The sequence below is a fragment of the Molossus molossus genome, unplaced genomic scaffold (genome assembly GCF_014108415.1).
Source record: "Molossus molossus isolate mMolMol1 unplaced genomic scaffold, mMolMol1.p scaffold_m16_p_13, whole genome shotgun sequence".
Taxonomy (NCBI): Eukaryota; Metazoa; Chordata; class Mammalia; order Chiroptera; family Molossidae; genus Molossus; species Molossus molossus.
The window spans coordinates 18,444,528-18,468,615 of NW_023425348.1; the positions used below are offsets into that span (position 1 = coordinate 18,444,528).

Consider the following 24,088-nt stretch of genomic DNA (forward strand, 5'->3'; position numbering starts at 1 on the left):
GGGGTGCACCAAAGAACTTCTCTGCTTTTCTTTAACTTGGGTGCTGTGTCTACAGATTATTTTTGGTGTGGCAGCTCACTCAGAACTGGAGTTTCAGGATAAGCCATCATGCTACCTTTTGTTCATGGACGATGGCATTTATGTGTAATACTCCCCAACTTATCAGGGACCATATTGTAATGAGACAACCTGACAGGGGGTCTTTTTGGAGCCCTAGTAACCCATTGTATTCTGAATCTTCTGTTCTCTTTAAAGTGTCATTTTTGGCACTGATATATTTTTTCCTTAAATTACATTAAAATGTTTATGCAGATCCATAAAACATACTGATTTTCCTGTTCAATTTTTCTTAATTATGAACTATGTGTGTTATTTAGTAAAGAGAGTGCAGAGGATACAATGTAGATTAGGACACATAAAACACACATCATTTTATACCATGTGACTTTAAAGCACTCTCTTTACAGTGGCTTGTAAAGGCCCAGTGACAAATATATCACCATATATGTACGCTTTATTGTCATTCGAATGGGAAGAGGTCAGGAGACTATGGCTGCATAAATATATAGTCTTTACTTTTCCCTAAAGCCCAGGATGTGCAAAAATTAGGCCACCAATAAAACAATAAAGCCCAAAAGTTATTTTGATCAATGATTGCTGCAATGTAGCTAGACATTGTCTCTCTGATGGAATAGAACTAGTTGTCAGAGTGGAGTAGTAAAATGAGCATTCTGTGCATTGTAAAGAAAATACAGAGAGCTGGACTGAGCTGTCTATAAGGAACAACAAACTACAGAACACCAAGCGGTAAAGGGACTTTGAAGAAGGACACATTGTCAGGTATGGGCCAGCAGCATTACACACAACATCTCCCATTTAAAGGAAGACCCTGCTGGTAGTTCACTGGTCAGAAGTACAGCTCCTACCATGTACAAATGAAGAAACTGACATTGGAAGCAGTCATCTGTCTCTTGTAAGTTTGATTGTTGTGGATTCCTTTGGCAATTAATTCCCAGAGTAATTTCCACCAAGCAGTGTGCCTGCCGGTACCTACGCCATCTAAATGCCCTGCACACATTTGATTTTGTAGTGCATGATTCAAGGCCCACAGGTTACACCCATACCCTTCCTCTTATCTCCTTACCGCCTTCCTTTATTCCTTTAACACATTTTCTGACCCCTCTGATCCCTCCTGACCCAATGGGTTTTCCCTCTATCTCTTGGGGGTCCAATACTCTCATTTTTCACCTGGTTGCCCAAAGCCTCTCAAGAGCCTTCATCACGCCCCCTTTGAGTGTCCCACACTCTACCTCAGCTAGGTAGGAGTCCAGGAAATCAAATGAAGGCATTAATTAACACTCAGAAGTGAAAAATTGATCTTCCTCCTTCTTTGAGCCTTCAAGAGTATTTTCTGGTTAAGCAAACACTCTCCTAATGTATGGAGTACCACTGCAATGCTTGGATAGAGCAACTTTCTTTACCTCACATGCCTCAGCGCCCTCCTGGGGGAGCAGATGCAAGAGCACTGGTGCTCCTGGGCTTCTGGGCTGCTGGGCTGCACCCTCCCGGGCCCCCTGCTCTGCTCCTGCCCTCCTTTTTCACCCCCTGATCTTTACTTTGCTCAATATTTTCCCTTTAATGGATTGGGGGCAACTTGTACTGTGGGAGAGATAACTGCTCTTTAAGTTCACTGAGACCTCAGCCCTGGTTCTTGGTGTCCTTGGCAGAGCCATCTGTCACCCAGCGTCACTCATACCTGGACAGCAGGTCCCTGCATCTCAAAGAAGAGCGATAGCCCTCTCTATAGATTTAGGGATCTTCACCAGGGTCTCAAAGTCATTTTTCTAGATTGGTTGTATAAAATTTACAACTACAATCATCTGATTACCATCTATTACTAAGCAGCACACACTAGAATGGCTCTGTCCATCATAAGGATGCCTCCACATCACTTCAGCTTTTGTTTGATTATAATGCCAAGCGGTAGGCATGCTCAGCTCTCTCAGCTCATTGTCATCTTCTCACACATCGTGTTCACCTCTTCACACCCAGGATGCTTCGGCTCTCAGGTGAGTACAGCTCAGCAACCAGTGGTGTCTACATTGTTCTTAAAGCATCCAAGCCCTTTCATAGTGCTTGCCAAAATTAACCTATAAGGAAGGAGACACAGACAGACCCATCCTCTATCTAGAATCCATTTAAGTTATCTAGTCTTGTGGGGACAGGGGGTGGGGAATGGTTCTAGTCATTCCACATCATAAATGATTTTTAAGAATTCTATTTATCTTCACAGAGTGTTTCTATGTTACATATACTTCAATTTGGTTCTGTTTTATATTGTTCTAGAAATTTATAACACCTTGTTAAAAAGTGAAACCAAGCTATAAAATTATGACAGGGCAATTAATTCTATTTCCCTACCCCATTTCCCATCCGAGTACTCTCCACTTCCTGCTCCATGCCAGGGACCACTGCATCTTTTCATAATAATGCACAATGCCAACGTAAGAAAACAAAATGCATGTTCTCCCTCCCTCTCCTTCCTTGAACCTGCTGTGCTTCCACTCAGCTTTCCGGGGGAAGCCAGAGAAAATTAGAGAACTCGGGTTCAAAACACCATCTCTTTCAGGTCCTTTAAGACTAAGCAGAGATGCCCTAACTGGTGTTGCTCAGTTGGTTGGGCATAGTCCAGTGCACTAAAGGTTGCTGGTTCGATTCCCAGTCAGGGCACGTGCCTGGGTTCTGGGCTCCATCCCCGGTAGGAGGCAGCCGACCAATGCTGCACTCTCACATCAATGTTTCTCTCTCTCACTCTCTCCTCTCCCTCTAAAATCAATTAAAAAGAAAAAAGATGAAACAGAGATGGTGATGTCAAGTTCAAGCTACTTAAGAAAGCTTACTAGATGATAATGTCAAAAAGAGTTTGAAAGCAAAACTTACCAATGCAAAAGTTGCAGTATAGACACTCCTCCCATGAATCACTGGAGGCAGACAGTGTTCATGTGTCTCTTACAATGTTACACAAACCCTAAAAATGAGAGCAGAAAGCCACATCTTTACCTGCTCTATTTGATAACTGCTCCTGAACAAACATTATGACAACATATGACTTGCTACAGCTCATTTAATAACACAGTATGATGGTGTCACTGTGATGGGGAAGAAGTACTTCAGTACTAGAAGAACTGAAATAAAACAGCAACATATTCATAGAGACGGAATAAACTGATGATTGTTAGGGGGATGAAAGAAAAAGTGAAGGAAGTACAAATTTTCAGTTTTAAAATCAATAAGCCACAGGGATATAATGTACAGCCTAGGGAAAATAGTCAATAATATTGTATTAACTTTGCATGGTGACAGATGGTTACTAGACTTCCTGGTGTGCTTATATCGTAAGGGATATAAATGTTGAATCACTGTGTTGTATACCTGACACTAATATAATACTGTATTACCACTATACTTTAATAAAGAATAAATTTTTAAAAAGAACTGAAATAACAATTGATGTCCTAGGTTTAAGTCACTTTACATTACAGTGATTCTACCAACCACACATCAAAATCATTATCTTTCTTTAGGTTCTGTTATTGGATTCTGTATCACATCTCCTCTCTATTCAAAGCCACAGGACACTGTGCCTCTTATACCCCACATTCTATAACTATTGACTCTACAGGGCTTATATGCAAAAATCCCCAACCCCAGCTAAAGAGTGATTCTTTGCCGGGACTGGTCAAGGCGGGACTCACGAGTGGCTCATCCCGCTTAGTGCCCCACGTGCTGTAGCTGCTCCGGAAAATCTTTGTTACGTTGAACTAAAATTATACTACAAAGGTGAGTAACTATTTAACCCCTGATTTTGTGGGTGACAACTCTCAGAGAAACTTTCTCACCACGTTTAGTATTTCACACTAGCCATACTCTCTGCAAATGCTGACAGTTGTGGACATTGGGCTCTAATTGTAATACACTTTAAATAATTAATTTAGTATCTTTAAATGTCTCTAAAAAGAAAAATTCCTGAAGATTTGAAGTAGATCATAAAAATGTTTATATATTCACTGTATATCTCTATGTACTATAATGTTAAGAAGTCCATAGTGTTATTCAGTGGTTGATATCTGCAGGGTGAGTAAAACAAATATGAAAAATAGACCGGGAACTAGAATCTCCAAAGATAAGACTAAATAAATAGTGAGAAAACCTTCTATAATTACCTGTAAACGATGATACCATGTTATCTCTGATATTTGTTATAGAAGTGTCCTCTCATCATGACTCTGAGAAATAAGATGTGTGGGTTTTCAATGTGCAATATCATTGTCGGTACATTACAAGCCAAGAGGAGAGAACTGTACAACATTTTACAAATTCCAAAAGGAAAAATGTGGACAAAACAAATCTACGTATTAACCCTTTTGCATTAGGAAAATTGATAGATGTCCCTATTAACCTTCTCTCGAACCAAGTATCATGAGTGGAATAATCCAATAGTTTAATGCTTAATAAATTAATTTGGTCATAAATGAAAGATCACACATAACTGTGTTATTTCTTAACCTTGGTAAAATATTCATAGGCTTTTATCATGGTAATCTTTAGATATGTTTTTGTATGATATATATTACATAATAAAAATGTTTTAAGTAAAAGATGAACTTTTCAAGCAGTATCTAATGGTATTTTCCTTATTTAAACAAAAATTATCAAATGCTCATTCTCCATGGCAGCCTTTGAAGGAAAAGTTAAAACTCTGACTATGTTTTATGGGAAGAGACTGACTCACCACAAATCATTAAATATCCTCTACCTAATAGTCTTCCTGGTCATTTTCATATGGGTCAAACATTCACTCCGGGCCCAGTAACTACTTCCTTCCTGCATGTTTTTGGAACTTGATATTTCCCACAAAGACTGGTAACAGTGTCCCAAAGTCAAAATGATAAAAGAACTTTGCAATAGTAAAGTATGGTGCTGTAGTCAAATTTGGAGGGCATAACCCCCCTTTTCCTTATACTGCAAGTCTTTTCATATTTGTGTCTAAGTTCGGTCTCCTACTTTGGGGAAAAATATAATGCTTTGCAGTGTCATTTGCATATAAAAGACGTTCAAAATTTCAGTTAAAATAGTTCATTTGAAACTTTAAAAAGAAATGTCTGTTCTCATTATTCTGCCTGCTGAGTGACTCTAAGAATGTCAATGACAAACTAAAGGATTTCTGAGCTCAGTGGCCCAGAGATCTGAAAAGCTATCATATATGAAGAACTAGAGAAATTATAGATGGGAAGCCTCAAAACGAAAGCCCTTGGGGGGGCGGGAGGAGTGGGCATGATAACTTCCTCAGACTTAGCACTGGCCTGGTCAGAGTACATAATCAGTATATGCTTCTTGAATGAATGAATGAATGAATGAATGAATGAACGAACCAACGAACCAACGAACCAACGAACCAACCAATGAATGATCAAACAAACCTCTAATAGAGAAGCAGTAGCGTGGAAATAGGAAAAAGTTATTCCATGTTACTCAGAGCAGTTGATAACAAAGCAGGACTTACTTATCTTTGCATTCCTGGTACTTGATACCATGCCCACTTCATAGTTGGTGCTCAATTAATGCCTAATTGACTTTTGGCTCAATCAATGATCATCCTATTTAAAGGAGTCTAATAGTGAAACAGACTGCGTGATAAATAGTGAGCATCCATTTCCTCAGCGCACGTCTACTGTGGAGAAGCAGCCCAGCAAGCAATGGAGGAGCCTGAGGCTGGACCACCAGCAGGGATGTTGGCAAAAGACTCAGTTCCTCAGCACCACAAAGATCCCTTCCAACATTCAGGCATCAGGACCCTGTGTTCTATTTTTAAGCAAGTGAGCCAGTTAGAGACACAATGTTTTCCAGCCTTGTATTAAGACCCCAAAATAATTATTAGGAGACCCTAGAGGTGACAGTGCCCCCAGGGATTGGGAAGAGTTCCCAGTCTGAGAAACACAAACTATAATTAACATAACTAACAGCCACACTCCCATAGAGGGTGTCTCTTCTTAGGATTCTGGTGACCGATGCCATGGAATCCTCTCAAGTCCTCACACCCCGACAGTAAAACGAACAACACACCAAAACACTTCCACATGCTTGTGTTTGCTTGTCCTATAAGTGTTTTTCCAATGTTAGTCACAACACATTAATGGGCCATTAAATTATCTTAGTAAGTCCCAACCCACATAGATTTTTCATAAATAGAATGAAATGGAAAAGGTTGAGTAGAATAAAAATTTTCAATGTCTTGTATACATAGGTGTACACTGTCTCATGAAAAGTTTGTTTTGTAAATAAGTAAATATTGTTGTAGATATAGTATGAGAACATGCAAAATGCATTTCTTATTGTGGGCTGAAGTTGAACAAGTTTGAAAGCCTGTGCTATAAAAGGTCATGGGGACAACGACATGGCAACCGTTTAGAGTACAGCCTTTAGCATCAGACCTATCAAAGTTTGATTCCCAATCCTGCCATGTATATGCTCAGTAATCTTGGGCATGCTGCTTACCCCTCTGTGCCTGTTCCCTCATTTGTGAAATGGGGAGACTATACCATACAACCAACACTCAATAAATGACAACTTTAAAAAGTCTCCTGTAAGAATCATCAAACAAGTGCTGGCGAGGGTGTGGAGAAAAGGGGACTCTAGTACACTGCTGGTGGGAATGCAGACTGGTGCAGCCACTATGGAAAACAATATGGTGTTTCCTCAAAAATTAAAAATTGAACTGCCATTTGATCCAGTGATCCCACTTCTAGGAATATACCCTAAGAAGCCTGAAACACCAATCAGAAAGAATATATGTACCCCCATGTTCGTAGCAGCACTATTTACAATAGCTAAGATCTGGAAACAGCCCAAGTGTCCATCAGTAGACGAATGGATAAAAAAGCAGTGGTACATATACACAATGTAATACTATGCAGCCATAAGAAAGAAAGATCTCTTATCCTTTGAGACAACATGGAGGGACCTAGAGAATATTATGCTAAGCGAAATAAGCCAGATAGAGAAAGACAAGTATCACATGATTTCACTTATTTGTAGAATGTAATGACCAAAATAAGCTGAGGAACAAAATAGACCCAGAGACATGGAAGTGGGGTGCAGACTGACAAACCTCAGAAGAGGTGGGTGTGGGGGGAGGAAAGGATAAACCACAGAATTTATATGCATGTATGGGTAAGCAAAGACATAGACAACAATGCTTAGGGTGGAGAGATTGGAAGTAGGGTGTCAATGGGGGGAAAAAGGAAAAACATCTGTAACAAAAATAAATAAATAAATAAATAAACAAACAAATAAACAAACAAATAAATAAATAGAATGTAGGGGTGGGGGGAGTCTCCTGTGAGGAATATCTAACTCTCTGGGGCATCAGGGCAGACCCGGCTGCTTCAGGCCTCCTAGCACATGCCGATCCATAAGAGGAATCACAGGACACGTTCAGAAAGGATTCTCCCTTATGCCCACAAGCATGGTGCTTGGTCCTGAATACCTGGCCTAGGGTCTTATAATTATAGAAACAGCAGAAACTAAAAACCCTTAATGTTGGACTAAAAAATAAATAGGGATTTATTTCCCAAAATAGGGCTCAGGCCTGAGGAAGCCCAGTTGTCTGAAGCTGCTGGCCATCCATCCCAGGAGCAGGTGCCAACACTTAAGCCCCCAGAACTGTTGCCCTGGTTCAGGCAGAGGTTTTCTGGCAGAAGGATGAAGAGTTCTTGACTGTCCCTACAGACTCAGTGACTTCCAAAGAGCCTGTCTCTCACCCAGTGCTGCCTGACTTCTCAACAGGGCAGCCAAACATCAGCATCAAGTTCAGCTATGTTGCCCAGGAAACGTTATGGCCTCCTGCCATCCTTGTCCATCTCCATGTGAAAGGAAAGGCTAGGAAGGAGACTGAGCCTGAAAAAGTGAGAAAGCACCCCAGAACAAGGAAAAACAGATACACACAGGGAGTCAGGAAGAAAAAACACAATGCAGGCAAGAAATGGAAGAAAGCAGCGACAGGTAGAGAGACAAAAAGAAACTTGGCAAAAAATAAACAGGCCAAATGACAAAGAGGAAGATTTTTAAAAGAAAACCAAAAAATAAGTGTAACACAAAAGGTAGATGATAAAAGAAATAATAGACAAAGCTATGAGGACAAGAGACCACCCCCATCTCCATCTTTACCTGTTCCTGCAGAAGGAGTAATGCCCAGGCAGGACAGGGGGAAAGGAACTGGGGACGCTCTGAAATCCTGTTCTTCCCCTCCTCCTGAGTCTGGTCTTCAGCCTGACTTCCAAAAGGGAAACTCAGGACACAGGCTCAGGGGCCTTTAGAGAAAGACACTCCAGAAGCTGTCACAGATTCCAGTTGGGCTGGAGACAAGCACACCCGATCCTGCCCTCTACTGTCAGGTGCCACCTCAGGTATGCCCAGCCCCAATTCTCTCCCCCAGAGACAAGGCTTCAGCTTCGAAGCAACTCCTACCTGTCACAGACTCTGTTGTCTTGTGACTCTCAGAGAGCGCATTCCCCCATCACCTCATGCTCGAACCTGCATCAGACCCATTTGAGGACATTCAAACACTTTCTCACGCCCTATGGGGTTCAGCTTCACTTTTGCATTTCAAGGATCAGGGAATGGGAGCAGAGACGTATGCCCATCGCCTAGCCTGGTCTCATGGGACTGTCTGGCTTCTTTGCAAAGGGAATCCCACCCTACCTCTGTCTCAGGGGTACTCTCTCCCTCTCTAAAGCACTCCTGTCTTTTTAGCTTCTAAATCACATGGAAGAAGCTCAGTAAGTGTTTGGAGAAGATGACCCAACACAGTCCCAGGTCATTTGTGAGGGGCTCAGGCCTAGACCACCTCCTTCCCACCTCTCACCCCAAAGTGGGAAAGCTTGAATACATCATGTCCTTTCAGCTAAAATAAGCAGGAGCCAAGCTTACTGTCATTTCTCAACATAAACTCCTGCAGCAAACCAGCAAGGATGCTCTAGAGGGAGAAAAGGGGGAGAAGAGAGGACTTCACAGTGAAGAAACCACTAGTCTCAGAAAATCTCCAGATTGTGAAGCCCATGGGCGACCCCAGCCCCTTGGGGAGGAGCAAAGGGTCTTAATGGGCAGGAATTCTGTGCTGAAACCCTAGTGTCTGGGGCCCACACAGAGAGCGGACAAAAGGGTAGGGAAGCCTGCACATGGCCAAGGGGGACCAAAGGGAGCTGAGGTACACAGCCAAGGCCTCTGCTGGGCCTCTGGCCTGCAATCTAGGCCCAGAGTGACTCCTTGCTGTGCCACACCTACAGGCTGCTGTGCTAACTCCCCAAAATGTAAGATTTTCCCCTTAAAATACAGACTGGGGATGTGGGGATCCGTTTGGCCGGCCCAAGCAGTTACAAAGGGCAGCCTAAGTCACACGGGCCCCTGGAGCTGCCTCTGAGGCAGAAATACAGAGCATCTTCCAGCACTCCTGCTCTGTCTGTGAGAAGGAGGGCAAAATGCTCAAAATAGAGTAAAAGCAAGGATCAGGACCCAAAGGGGTCTCACTCCCTGTTTCTCTGGACTCTCTGTGGGGTGCCTGTGTGCAGGATTTCTGCAGAAGATAGTCCATTTTGTTAAGCCTTTGAATATTCAAATTGAAAGTACCGCGCAATCATTGATTGTCAAATCATGGGTTTCTAGAGGTTTTAAATACTTGGCATGAGGGGGGAAAAACTCAAACCTATACCCGAAGGTATAAAACATTAATTCTGTTTGTCTCCTGCTCCAGGAACCTGGATGCAGCTGGATGTTTTGTGAAACTTTAAAAATGTTGCATCTCTGCTTCTCTCCTGCACAGGAGCCCTCCTAGGCGCCGAGTCCCTGCAGCTGCAGCATCCAGCCACAGACCCAGCTTCTGCTGACCACCATGTCGGGTAACTCAGCTGCTTCTCCTGGGGTAGGGTCACGCGGGCCAGGGGCATTTTGATCTGGGTGTATTTCCACAGCTTTTCCTGCATAGAACAGAGAGGCACAAAGTCAGAGCATACAAGGGTGTGCCGCGGATCCGAAGAGGGCACGGGCCACACTGTGGCCGCTCCCACTCGGCGCCTGCTCCCGAGAGCAGAGGCCCTGATGCCGTGTTGGCTGCTGCGGACGTCCGCGTACCCCGGCCCCCTCCCACTTTGCCACAGTTGTGACTCGGGAACTTCACCGCGCGGATTCTGTGCGCCCGAAAGCGGCGGCGGGGGGAGCTAGAGGCTCACGGTGAGCCAGGGAAGCGAACAGGGCGTGCGGGGCGCACAGAGCTGAACTGCAGCGTCCCTTTGCGGACCCCGAGCTGCGACCGCAGCCCGCGGAGCCGCAAAGCCGGCGAGGAAATCGCAGGAACAGACTGGACAGGGGAGAGGACGCGGCCCCCAGGTCCTGCGGGCGGGACGCGGGATTCCTGGATCTAAGTGACAAATAGCGCAACCTCCTTTCATGGGAAGACCCCTAGTTCCCGGGACCTGGTCTGGGGCTCCGTGCTGTCCAGTTGCGGTCTCCGCAATGACCAGGCGAGGCGCTGGCGGCCTGGCACTGTCGCCAGGTGCCCAGGCTGGTATCGCGGCCGCCCCAAAGCGCAGGGCCCGGCCCCTCCCCGCGCGATTCCCCGGCGCTCACTCCAAAGTGGAGGTCAGAGTCGGAATAGCACTAGGCTCCTGCGGCCACTCGCGACCGGGAAAGTTCGCCCAGCCCGGCCTGGCCCGGCGTAGCCTAACAGCCTAGCCCGACCTACTCACTGCGGCTCAGCGGGACCCCGGGCCGTGGCTGCCCAGCTCCCGGCGCGCTGGGGCTCCCTCCCCGCCGGCCCTCGGGCGCGCGCTCGGCTGGTGCCGCACAGTCCGGCCGGGCCCCGCCGGCCCCGAGGGCGGCCCCTTCCGGAGGGCTGCATCCCAGCCGAGTGCGCGAACCTCGGGATCCCCGCACTAGGGATTTCCCGGAACTCGCGCTGCGCGGACTCGACTCGGAGCCTCCGTGCGCCGCGGAGAAATGCCTGCACCAGAAAGGGAGGGGGTGGGGAGAGACGGGAGGAAGGGGAGAGCAGGAGCGGGGCCTGAAGAGGGAGGAGGAAAAGAAGGAGAGGGGAAAAGGCGGAGGAAGGGGCCAAAGGAGGGAAGGCAGAAGAAAAAGATCGGCGGGAAGGAGGGACGGAGTTTCCAGGGACAGGGCCGTTTACTGGAATCAGTCTGGCAGGTCTCTCACCGGCCCAAGGACAAGGCTCGCCCAGACTCACAGCCTGCCCCTCTGGCTTCCAGACCAAGGGCACATAGAGGTCGGAGCCTCCCCAGAAGCCACACCTGGCCTGGTGGAGAAGGAAGGGACTCAGAGGTTGTACACCTGTGGGAACATCGCGGGGGGTGGGCTAGGTCGGCCGCTACAGATCAGAGAGCGCCCCTGCACCAGAGCCCTGCCCCTGCCTGGTCCATAATACCCCCTCCCAGGCTGGCAACCTGGCCCAAGTACCCGCAACTTAGTTCACCAACGTGTTGAACTTCCCTGGACTGGTCTCCACATTCCTGAGCAGAGAATCCTGTGTGCTCTCTGTCTGGGCATAGGAACTAGCCGGCCCTACAGATTTCCATGTTCTGATTCCCGCTGAGGCCCTGCAACTTGCCCACCCTCTCTCCACCCCTTCAAGTTTGACAACTATAAGCTTCTCTCCCACCTGCCTTCTAGCATTCTCTTTGTGTTCTCCAAACCTCGAAACCTGGCTTCTAGGTGCCCTAGTCTATAAAGAGGACCCCCACACCCTAGCCTGGCACCCAGCTGGACCACTGATTCGGTTGTCTTTCCCCAGAAAAACCAAAGGTGTATCAAGGTGTCCGGGTGAAGATCACTGTGAAGGAGCTGCTGCAGCAGAGAAGGGCGCACCAGGCAGCCTCAGGGGGAACCGTAAGCATAAACCCTTCACTTAACTCCCAACTCTTGTTAGGCTGCATTCAATCTTGCATCTGGGAAGGTGTGGAGGCCACCCTGGGCCCCAGTCACCACACCCAGACTTGGCCTTCCTCAGCTGTTATAAATTTGGTGCCCAGCTTCGTCCTAGTTCAGCACAGGAAGCCACAAAGAACAGCTGTGGCATGTCATGGGGGTCAGTATTTGGGGAGCCTGTCCCTCACTGATCCTAGTTAGTAAGAAGAGCTTGCTGATTCTGTGTAGGGAGAAGAGCAGCCTGCAGATAAGTAGGTTGTGACTCTGTTAGGAAGACAGTGCATGTGTCCACACATATGCAAAGAAAATCTCTCCCAGAAATTTACTTAATTTTAGGAAGCCCTTCAAGGATAGAATCTCTGTGGAACAGACCCCCTCCCTCCTCAGTCTTCTGGAACCCAGCCTCTGAGGTAATTTATCTGTAAATCACCAGTCACTAAAAGTTTCCAACAGAAAGGGGCCATGTCTCTGCAGAGGAGACAGCTTGGAATGTAGAACCTCCTCCTTAAGATGTAATGAAGTTTTATGTAGATTATCACAAGCTTACCTGCACAGTCATAAGAGTACCCTGCCACCTCTATACATTCTAAGCAGATAGTACCGCCAAAAGCTCTCGGGGCAGCTGCAGAACCAAATAAAGTAGGTCTGGTTATCTTCCAAGGCAGGGAAATTCATCGCTAAAAGCCCCTGATTGTACAATTGCTTGTGGGTTGGTTTAGGTGTGCATGTAGGATCTGACAGCTGGGGCCCATGTTGCCAATGTCAGCATTGGTGCTGTCTCCAGCTTATTGTTGTCTCCCTCACAGCAGGTTTTGTGCCTGGTGCTACTTGTGTGCAGGGCACGACTTCACGTAATGAACTTTGTGGGACAAGGAAATGATGTAGGGGTGGTGAGCACAGGTTCTTGGAGCCAGTGGAGTAAGTTTACACCTTACTGCCTCCATGGTGTGTATCTGAGCAAGTTGTCCCTCCTCTCTTGCCTCAGTTTTCTCATCTTTAAACTGGAGATAAGATTCTGTAAGGGTTAACTGAGTTATTGTGTATAAACCACTTAGAGGAGTACTTTCCGCGTAGTAAGTTCTCAGTTAATGTTAGCTATCATTATTATTTGTGAAAAGCAACTACATTAAAATTACAACCAAGGCTTGGAAGCCAGGTTTTCAATAATGTTCATCTGCACCCTTTGCACAGAGTGTGAGGTTCAGGTGTGAGCTGTGAGCTGGCTGTGATATGGTACGTATAGCACAACTTTTAATTTGCTGGCAAAGTTATTACCTCCATGTACAGAATTTCAGCTAACATGATAAAACGTCCTTCCACTTGTGGTGAGTTTTACAGTGGTTCTTTAAAAGCATTTTTTTTTTTTTTGCACACTCATTATTTCATTTAACTGTTATAATAACCAGGGAAGGTAGGTAGATCAGGGATCTCTATGCCTCTATTACAGCTGAAGCTCAAAGTCTTGCAGTTAACTGATGGTAGAGCTAAAAGTAGAACCGAAGTCTTCTTATTTTTAATACAAAAATGTATCTTCCCACCTGTTGGCTCCCTAAATTCATCTTTCTGTAGATCCAACTGAGCTGAGCAGGAATCTGATAACCTCAGCCATCAACCCCTTCAATTCATAAATAATTATAAAATTAATCAAACAGGAACAAGGGAACTGGGAAATGCTTCTGGAGCAAAAATTAAAAAGTCATCAAGCCGTTCATAACAAAATGTAATCTTTCACTACGGAGGTTTGGTACATGTTAGAATTCTGCTTCAGCTACACCTGGAGAAGTTCCTCTGGGCATGGTGATTTTATTGCTGTTGGCCTCTTGCAGGTTGGTTTGGCCACTGTTCCCCTGTTAGCTAGCTGCAGGAAGGAAAGCAAGGGTTAAGTATTTCACTTGTGTATCTGACCAGGATCTGTTCCCTGGAGAGGTTGACTTATCTACGTTTTCCTCAATTGCCCCCTGAGATATAATAAAGCAGCACTTCCAAACCAGTGCCTGCAGAGGTTCCCTGTACAGTATATCGCCCATGCCCTCACAGGCGGGTGGAACACACACGGATGATTTAATTACGAGAGCCAGATGTACAGTCCCTCCGTGGGAACCATCAGGAGGACCTAGGATTCCAGGAAAGCTGTGAAGGTATGCTCAGTAGGCAAGGATGGCAGATACCAGGAGATAATGTATGCCTGCTTCTTGGTGTAGACTCTTCTGGTTTAACAGAGATGATCTCCAAGTTGTTCATTGGGTATCGGCACCTCTAGAAAGCTTGAAGCTAAGGAGAGAGTTAATTTTATAAAATATACAAAGCAGGAAGAAATTTATCTTAATTTGTTATAAAGTGAAGGTAGTATCCACAATTTGAAATTTAAAGAAGGCAATGGTGAATGGAGGTTATTGACTGAGACAAATCTCGGGGTCTCAAACAGTGCCAGGAGAAATGTGTGTGTGCAGTATTTGTAAATTTGATTTTTTAAAAAACTTGTTTTGGTCAGGCCAGATCAATTTGGAAGCAGCCCTACACACACACACACACACACACACACACACACACACACACCTTTTACCATTAGGAGAAAGGGAAACTTGAGTTAGTACTAATCAAAAGATATAATTTACTCTTTTTTTAACCATTAATTTTTTAACAGCCTTGATGTGTTTTTTAACTTGTAGATTGTGGGTTTTTGTGCTGTTTGAAATCTAAGAGAGAGGTGCCTTTTTTCGTATTCTTGGAGCAAAGTAGAAATTGAACTCATGACTAGAAAGATAATATCAAGTAGGATATTGTAAACATGCCTGAGGGAGATAAGATGGGGAGGCAGACAAACAGACCATGGGGTGCGGGATGGGGTTAATGAGAGCTCTACAATGAAGCAGAGGTTTTAAAACCCACTCCTTCCAAGTCCTTTAGCTCAAGCTGCAGCCAAATATTTGCATGAAAAGCTGGTGAAGGATTCCAGCTTCCTGGTTCGTGACATTACAGCATGGATCGTTTTCAAAATTAACACCACCTTCCGTTTCAGCAGTGGCTGACTGTGGGATCTCCCCGTGGCTCTGTATGGGCGTAAGTGTACCCTGGAACCCAAGAGAGACGTGGTGAACTCAGCTTCCTAGCACAGAATCGCAGAGCAATGCTGGTCCCTTTAAACTTTAAAGCCGCTACCTGAAACCTAATAATAGTAATAATAATAATAATAATAATAAATTCTAAATTACTCGGTTAGTAAAATTATCAATTCAACTAGAAGATACAGGCTGTTTTACTTTCAACAGTTAAAAAAAACAATCTCATAAGCTTCAAGTATTTATAGTAGTGAAAAAAGCAACTTATATAAAAATTAGTAAAAAACATACAAAGAGTTGTAATATTTCCTGACCATTAAAGAAAATATAGATAGGCACCAACTCAAAGACTGCAGCTCTAAGGGAAAAAAAAAATGTTTAGAAATATTTCATGGATAGTAAGAACATATGAATATTTTGAGCTATCCAGGATTTACAAAGTTAGGAATTATGTCCTTTGGGAAAAACAAATTTCTAAGGCTAAGTAGCCGAATATTATATGAAAATTTTGAAGAAAATGATTGGCTAAGTCATACAGGTTGGGATTAAATAAATGTGAGTCCTTGTTGATTTTAAATTGAATGGTTTAATAGAATGGCTCTTCACGAAGTTTTCTTGAACTGTTACATTTCTTTTATATAAAAACTATTTAAATTAAAATTTTATCAAAATTAACAGCCTTTAAAATTCAAGTGGGAGAATCTGATATGGGGGGGGTCCCCAAGCAAACCTAAAAATTGACTTGAGATAAAATATGACACCGGTTGTATTTGATTTTTTTTAGAAGAAAGAATCTGGCTTACCTTAGAGTAGAAGGCAACAGAGTTCACATCAATATGCCTTAACTTTCTCTGGATAGAACTTTCATTTCACTTGGCTTTATGGTTATATTCTTGCTTTTGCAGCTGTCCGGAGCGACCAGTGTCCACCTTTCAGATCCAGTCACACCACCTTCTGCAGGTCAGTACAGCCAGCATTACAATTCCTTCAAAAATCCTTTCAAAAGTGCATCTCCACAGTCTTTCAGTGCTTGATGCAGGGGTTAAGATAGGCACCACCATTTAATTACAATCCAACCAATCAGAAGGGGGAAAAGGCACAGTGACTCCAGGTGGAAGCCCCGCAAGGAAACCAGTGTAAATGTTTCCTTCTTTCTGCACTGTCTGTTCTTTGCTGTCTACTCGATCCCGAGTTTGTTCTTCTCGTTTGTTCTAGTTCCTCATCTCCAAGTAACTAAACTAGACTGCAGGATCAGAACTGTTTTTTCATGTATTGGATGGAATACAGGACATCCTGAGGTCCCAGAATCATGCCTTTGCTTTTGTTCAGTGTCCAGCCGACAGGGGCTTCCCTCCCCTTCTTTTCTCTCTTCCCAGAAAGCAGTTCAAACATCTGTAAATGTTCTCAGCCCAATATGAATAATTCTATTACATAAACACTCCTACCTCCGCCACTCAACAGCTAGGAGTTTAAGGAGTTCATATCCAAGGAAACCTGCTTTGGTGGTTCACCACTGAACTTGCCACTTTCACTTAACCTCACAGGAAACTTAAGACTTCTAAGAATTGCGCTGATGGATACACTCTAAACCTATCTTTGAGCGTTTAAGGATAATAACCACAGATTGGGCCCAATAATACTAAAATGGAAAAGGAGTCGTGGTTTCAGAATTACTCTTGTTTGGTTTATAACAACTTATTTTAATTCCATTATCATGTTAAGCCTAAGAAAACATTTTTTGCTTTTTGTAATTTGAAACAAGTACTACTAACTTGTCCTTTATGTTCCTGGTTTCTGTTTTCATAACTTGCATTGCCATTTATCTTACTCCTCAAAGTTTAAGTCACTGAGTATGCGTGAAAAGTTTAGGAAAGTAATAACCCTAAATAAAAAGAATTATTTCCCATGACATCAGAAGTTTTCCTAAAGCTTCAAACCACTCCATAAGCTCTTTGAGAGGTTTACTTGAACTGCAGAGGGGGGCTGAATGTGGATGCTTTATATGGTCCAAGGAAGTGGAGGCTTGAACCATTGTTTGACTGACAGACACAGGCTGGATCGACATCCTTTAATTTTAGCCCTAGCCACGCTCACAGCCAATTTTCACATTATGAACCAGATTCATTTCACTGAAACGTGGATCAACTAAGGTAACTAACACATCCCAGTTGTTTTCTTCTCTGGAACTTCTTAGCCGCCTTTTCCCTTAGACATAGTAAATCTTCAGAATGTAGGATAGAATGTCATTCAGATCCATAACTGCAATTTTTAAACAACAGCAACAAAAAATCTTCTTCTTTCTCTCCTAGTCTATTTTGAACCTGAGTCGATTCCCTCCACACCCAGTTATTTTCAACCACGAGAATTTTCCAGTAGTGTTTCTTGTGAAGAAAACCCAAGTTGCCTTGACCAGATCTTGGATTCCTACCTTCAGACAGACACACACCCGGACCCTTTGCTCAATTCCATGCAAAGTACTCCACACTATTTCCTGGACAGCTTCCAGGCTGCCCCTTTCTGCTTCGATCAAAGCCTGGTAATGTATTCCAGTTCTTACAAAGCCTGGGTATGGTTTACTACGGGGTAAGAATGTTTGTAAGAATGTTTGCACCATCTCATGAGCAAGCGCAGAACCCCATCTCGGCGGAAACCGTCCAGGAAGCAAGCAGAGAACCATTTACAACTCAGTGGAGGTAGAAATAGCCACACATTGCCCAGGTGCTGTGTGGCAATAAAAAGGCTTCCAGGCAATATGCACTTAATGTTTTTAAACTATAAAGTTAAGACATCTACTAATTGGAAATCACTGATTTAAACAATGACCCTTGGATTTGGGGATTCTTGAAAATGGAATTAAGGCCATTTCTATCCAGTACCAAACTGTCATGTTGATGAGTGGGTTTTGTTGTATTTTGACATTGAATTGGCTGTATTAACTGGTTGGTTTGGTCTGTTTTAGGCACCAGAACTCATTTGAGTCAGAGATGGTTAGGAACATGAAGCCCTCATACTTGAAAGAATTTGCATGGTCTGTTCTTGATGGACCCCAAGCCTTTGAAAATGGGTTATTTAAAATTCCAGAAGGATATCAGTTGTTTTAGAAGTTCTTTTAGATACTCACAGATTTTATTAAACCTTAAGAAGTAAGTTTTTTTAATGTAAATTTCTTTTTATTTTAGTTTTTCAAAAGTCTGTGCAGGTATCAGACTGAATTATAAGAGAATAGGAAATTAACTGCACAGAATATGTGTACGAGGCCCCAGTCATCCAGTTCCCATCCAACTTCCAAGTTAGGCTTCCTCAGTAACAGCCATATACCTGCTTAGGAGAAAACAGAAGGTACCTTTCTCGTCAGGGTACGCAACTTTAGTGACTGCAGGAGTAGTTTCTGGTCTTGGAGTCTCCCTGACCTTGGTTCATTGATGGTCCCAGTTCTGCCTGAGTGTGTTCACCTTGCTCTCCACAGCCAAGGGTGTGGAGAAACGTCCAGGTGCCACCTGCAGCTTCTAGCGCGCCTGAAGCGTGCACTGTGGCATACAACAGGGCTTGATGAGCAGGCGACTTGAAGCACAATGGGATTTTGTGGTTTAAGGACAAAGCATCCTCTAAAGTATGGTTATAACAAAGGAAGCCAGTGAAGCAAGGCAATTTATTGTTGGGAAAGAAATAGGTAAATATAGAATGTGGTGTCATGAAATCATGCAATCAGCAAATAAAATTACTTCTGCAGACTTAGGTTGGGTTGGGTGTTTTGTTTCTTTACCCCTAATGTTCTTATTCTGAGTTATTAAATCCACTCTATTCAGTCCTTTTAATCCTGTCTAAGTTATCAAGCTCTTTGTTCCTTGGTTTTTATTTCTCTAGACCCCAGGATCACCCTCAGATTCCTCCACTCTCTCTGGCTCGTTAGACTACAGTTACTCACCGGCTCATCTACCTTCATATGCTCCTGAGAATTACAATTCTCCCCCTTCTCTGGACACCAGAAACTGTGGCTATCCCTCAGAAGAGGACTCCTACCCTCACTTGCCCTCGCACACCCAGTACGACTGCTTCTTCCCAGCCCCTACCTCAGGATGCTGTTGCGTGTCCTGTGAGGCAGAACACTTGGCCACCATCAGAGCATCCGAGTACTTCTCCTATCCTGGCACGGACTGTGTGAACTTGAACCCCTCAGCAGCAGCAACCAGTGATTTCTATATGAGGGAAGCAAACTGTGACCTCTGCTATAGTTCATAGGATTCATTAATTGGTAATGTGCATGCATATATCTGTTTTTCTGTCATGCCAAACAACAACTTGAACTAGGCAACCTGTTGACAAAACATCACAGGTGCAGTTTACATGTAAACATTTTCAATGTTCTGACATTATCTTAGGCATTCAGATGCCGTCCTCAGGCCTGGTCACTGTGGCACTCCTGTTTCGTATGCTTACAGTTAAAAGTTTCATAGGGAACATTCAATTGTTTTACTTTTCTGTGTAATAAACAAATTCTAACTTTTTTTTTACTAATAAATAATTTTGTATTATTAAATGTGTTGGCTTATTTTTTACATTTTTGAATAATAGTTTCCAATTGGTATGAATAATATCACTTATTCCTGGAAATTACTGAATACTCTTCAGTAGTTTAATCTTATTTATTCATGAATTTAAATTATTTCACGGTGATGAGGACCTTGGCTCCCTGGGGATGGAGAGTACACAGCTGTGATGGCAGACAAGCAAAAGGAGGCCCCACCTTTAAATAAGGTATTTGCACTTCTTGGAGCAACATCAGAGAAATCATTAGTATTTTGTATGTAACACTAGTTGATGAAATATTAATATGACCAAAAAGCACATCTTTCCCACAGCAATGTTAACCTGTAGATAATTCCTTTTGTTTCCAAAGTATTGTTTTGTAAACTTTCTGGGCAAATATTTGATCTTCTTTCTCCTGAGGGCTGCCTTGCCGTTGATGCATCACAAAGTTAGAATTCATTGTTACTTTATATTTCTGAATTTCTGCTTCAGGTCCTTAAATATGCATCACTCATTACAGATTGATTTATAGAACTGGCCGTGTTGTTTATAACTGAATTTCAGAATTTACTTCCTTCGATTAATCTATTTGAACAGGCCCAACCGTCTTTCAAGGTGAAGAGAGTTGCTTAAGCTACCTACGCCAGACCATATTGTTAAAACCTGTTTGCTGAGGGCACTGAGGCACAGGACTTAATCCCTGCACCAAAGTCTGGGAGGCGTCTTCCGTGCCCCCAGGTTTAGTACAGTGACAGCAATGCTGGTGCCATTGGCACTGGCCACAGCTGCCATTTTCTGAGCCCTTCCTGTGTGCCAGATTGCCTGCGAGTTTTCTCACACATCATCTCATTTAATCCTCACAAAACAAGATTGGTAGCAAAACGAGGAGTCTGAGGCTCAGAAAAGTTCTGTCACCTGCCCAAGGTCACCCAGCCAATAAGCACCAAACTTGTGTCTGGAGGACATTAAAGACATGCTTCTTCCTCCCTCTCTGGTGATGGTGAAAAGTTTGGTCCACCATTTGTGAGAGACTTCAGGAACCCATTAAATCCTGACTTTCCCATACGCACAGAACTGTGTCCCCGTTGTAAACAGCCAAAGCTCCTCAGAGGGGCCAGATTGTCCACAGGATACAAAGACGCCAAACACAAGAGTTTTTCGAGGCCCCCACTTTGCGGACCTAGGGGAAGAAGCTGACCAACTGCCATCTCATTCAGCCTCTTTCTATTAGGAGGCAGATATTTTTTCAAAATGACCGTTTGATTGCCCCCTCCCTCAAGATTCCAGTTAGGCTTTGGCAAACTGCACAAGTTGCAACCTGCCCAGTGGGATAAATGTGCCAGGGAAACAGAACAATTACTGCCTTTCTGAGATGCCAACCAAACTCATTTTTAATAGCTTCAAACTGAATTGAAATTGGCCTGTTGTCAACAAATATCTGTTCACCCAGACCAAAGCCCCTGCACACCCCCCACCCTACCGCCAAGGGACAAAAAGCAGTGAATCAAAAGATGTCCAGTGGTTGGCACCAAAAACATACCTTTCCTAGATGATATTCTTTATTTATTCCCTGCTTATAGCCTCTACCTCTGAGTCAGTCACCTTGCAGCTCTAACAGAGATCATTTTTACTTCCCTGTTTCTTGTTTTTTCTTCACATCTCTGACTTTTTGCCTAAATTCAGTGTGAGAAAGATTAAGAAATTCGAGACAAGGGCGAATATAGCTACTATGCATCACAATGAATAGCTCTACCTTAAATTGATCTTAAAGATCTTCCTTCAGTTTGGACTAACAGGTCATATGGATGAAATGGATTATATTCTGCTGCCACCCCATCTCTTAATCACCACAGCTCACACAGAACCCTCAGGACCCCTACAGCAGCAGGTAACTCAACAACCGGCCACTGGGCAATCTAGTCAACATACACTTGGGAAGCTGTATAAAATACAGGTGCCTGTGCCTCAGAGAAAACATGATTCAGTAAGTCTGTGGTAGGGCTCAGGCCTCTGCATTTTTAAAATGTACCTAAGTTGATTCCGATATAGATGGTCCTCTGTCTACACCTGAAAAACACTGACCTATGCAATGTCTGAATTGTTCACTTGTAGGACCTAACAGCACAATAATAACAGGTTGCATGGACTAATCTCTTTCTATGGGCCAGTGATGCGGGCCTTATCTCAGTTAATCCTCAAACAACCACACAAGAGAGATACTCTTGTCCTCATTTTTATTGATGATGAAACTGAAGTTTGGAGAGATAAAATAACTTGCCCAAGGTCACACAACCTATAAATTAGGGTAAGAATTCTTCAACTTAGGTTGTCTGATGCCATGGTCTGAACTTCCAATAGCTTCAGTAAACTTTCCGTTCATTACACTCAGAGGAATGTGATCTTTTCCCTTAAAAGTCACATGTACATCTGTAGCCAGTTCCTCATACCACAGGGGCATTTAATAAGGTTATATGGAAGTTCAAATAATTTCATTATTCAGAGCCATTAGAGACTAATAAAACAAAATATTAGTTAAATGGCAAGATTGACTGTGTGCCTTTAAAATGTAGTCAGTCAAAGGTAGAAGGGGTGTAATTTTTATTAATTAATTAATTTATTTTTATTGAATTTATTGAGGGTGACATTGGTTAATAAACTATATAGGTTTCAGGGAAGAGGATGTAATTTTTAAAATTTAAAACTCAGAGAATTTCAGTTAGGATGAGATTGAACTGATTTTCAAATTCCTTGGAAATTTAAATTAGGGGTCAGCCCTTCAAGCCTAAGAGATAAGATGAGACAAAGTTGAAGGCAGTAAACATTTGGAAACTATTACCTCAAGCAATGGCCCAGAGTAGTGACATCTTGGCAGCTGGCCAAAGCCTGCAGGTGGACATGCAGGAGTGGGGTATAGATAAGCACAACTGAAATGCTGGAGCCTGGCTGGAGGGAGGGTGAGGGGGGTGCTACCTTTTGATTTAAAAAATGTTTTTAAAAATCATATTCAGTTAAGCAAGATGACAGCTAGAAAGAGCTAGAATCAAAGCTAATGAAATTGTTAATAATATAACTTAAAATAAACATGACTTGCCATCATTTCTGTGTGTGTGTGTGTGTGTGTGTGTGTGTGTGTGTGTGTGACTCAATATTCCAGGTAAAATATCAATTCAAAGACCTGCTGATTATTAGAATTAAGGAAAGATTTAGTGTTGGATAGTTCAGAGAAAACGGGATTTGAATTCTAAAGACATCTAATATAAAGATGAATGTGTTAAATTAAGTGTGTTAATAAATATTTGGGCAACACGAAGAAAGGAGAGGTTAATATCAGTTTGGGTTGAATAGGGGAACAAGTTGTGATATGCAAGGAAGCACAGAAAAGTGACATAAAAATAGAGGATGTTATCAATATCTTGTGCATAGAAGGTGCTCAGAATAACAGTTTTTATTTTATTTATGATTTCAAAAGCATGAAGGTCTGCAGCTTTTAAAAAGAAATAGAGAAATACTTCATTTGATTTCTATATAAAAAAAAGGTACTCCTCAGCTCCAGTAAGTATCTATTCCAAAATGTTACATGACTTCCATGCTGGGAACAGCCCTAGCAGGTAAAGCTTCCTGGATCTGTTGGGGCGAAGAAGCATCAGAATGTTACTGGTGATTGAACCTCAACTGAGCAATCACGGTACTTGAATTCTGCTAAGAAAGAATTCAGAGGCAAGACTCAAGCTATAAGAGAAAGTTTATTTAGAAAGTCACACAGGTAGAAGAAGTAAACCATAGAAAGAATGGGCTCAAGAAACAAGTTACAGAGGCAAAAAAAGGACCCTTGGAGCTTGGGGTGGGGGGGCAGGGGGAGAGACAAGGAAATGCCCTGGGGGAAGGGGGTAGGGAAAGGCTCCAGTATGCTTGAGAGAGAGCCGCCTTACTATCATTCTAAATCTTCAAACCCTATGTAATCTTCAATACAAGCTCGGGCAGGGCTGCACAGGACAGTAATTAACTCTTATACTGCCTCCCTTCCTCCTTCAGATAAAGGGTTAAAGATGTCCTGCCTAGAAAATAGATTTTGTCTAGGGGCCTAGATTTTAATATGACCAAAGCAGGGCCATTCAGGGCTGGGCTCTGAGTTTTCACAGGCAAGGTAACTGGCCCCATTGCATATGCTCCAACAGGTTCTGCCCAAAATGTAGGGGCTGGAGGATGGACAAATCTGAGAGGACATAGCTCTGCATAATAATAAAGCATCAAACTCACTGAGGACAGGGATATGTATCCACTGAGAAAACAGTTTTTCTTTCTTAATTTGAATAGAGAGCACCCTGCTGGTCCTTGGCAAATGTGGAAGTGTGTGTGTGATCCACCCTTTGCCACCTGGATAATCAGGAGGGAAGAGGAAATGTCTGCCTTTTAGTTTATTTATTTATTGTTAATTCTCACCTCCCACATGACCCCTACCAGGGCTGGGGATGAACTATAACTGAGGTACATGCCCTTGACTGGAATCGAAC

General features: G+C 43.3%; 1 protein-coding gene across 1 annotated transcript; it reads left to right on the plus strand.

Annotated features, from left to right (window-relative positions):
• The first annotated feature begins 15,931 nt into the window (after positions 1-15,931).
• Positions 15,932-19,354, plus strand: COLCA2 (colorectal cancer associated 2). The gene is made up of 3 exons (XM_036260225.1): positions 15,932-16,010; positions 17,360-17,586; positions 18,915-19,354. Exons 1-3 carry the CDS (start codon positions 15,932-15,934, stop codon positions 19,287-19,289), a joined length of 681 nt encoding a protein of 226 aa, XP_036116118.1. The 3' UTR covers positions 19,290-19,354.
• The last annotated feature ends 4,734 nt before the right edge of the window (positions 19,355-24,088 follow it).

Coding starts and splice junctions, on each gene's coding strand:
- COLCA2 (XM_036260225.1), top strand. CDS start 15,932: ATGGTTATATTCTTGCTTTTGCAGCTGTCCGGAGCGACCAGTGTCCAC. Junction 16,011..17,359: donor AGTCACACCACCTTCTGCAG/GTCAGTACAGCC, acceptor TTTCTCTCCTAG/TCTATTTTGAACCTGAGTCG. Junction 17,587..18,914: donor TCTGCTTCGATCAAAGCCTG/GTAATGTATTCC, acceptor TTATTTCTCTAG/ACCCCAGGATCACCCTCAGA.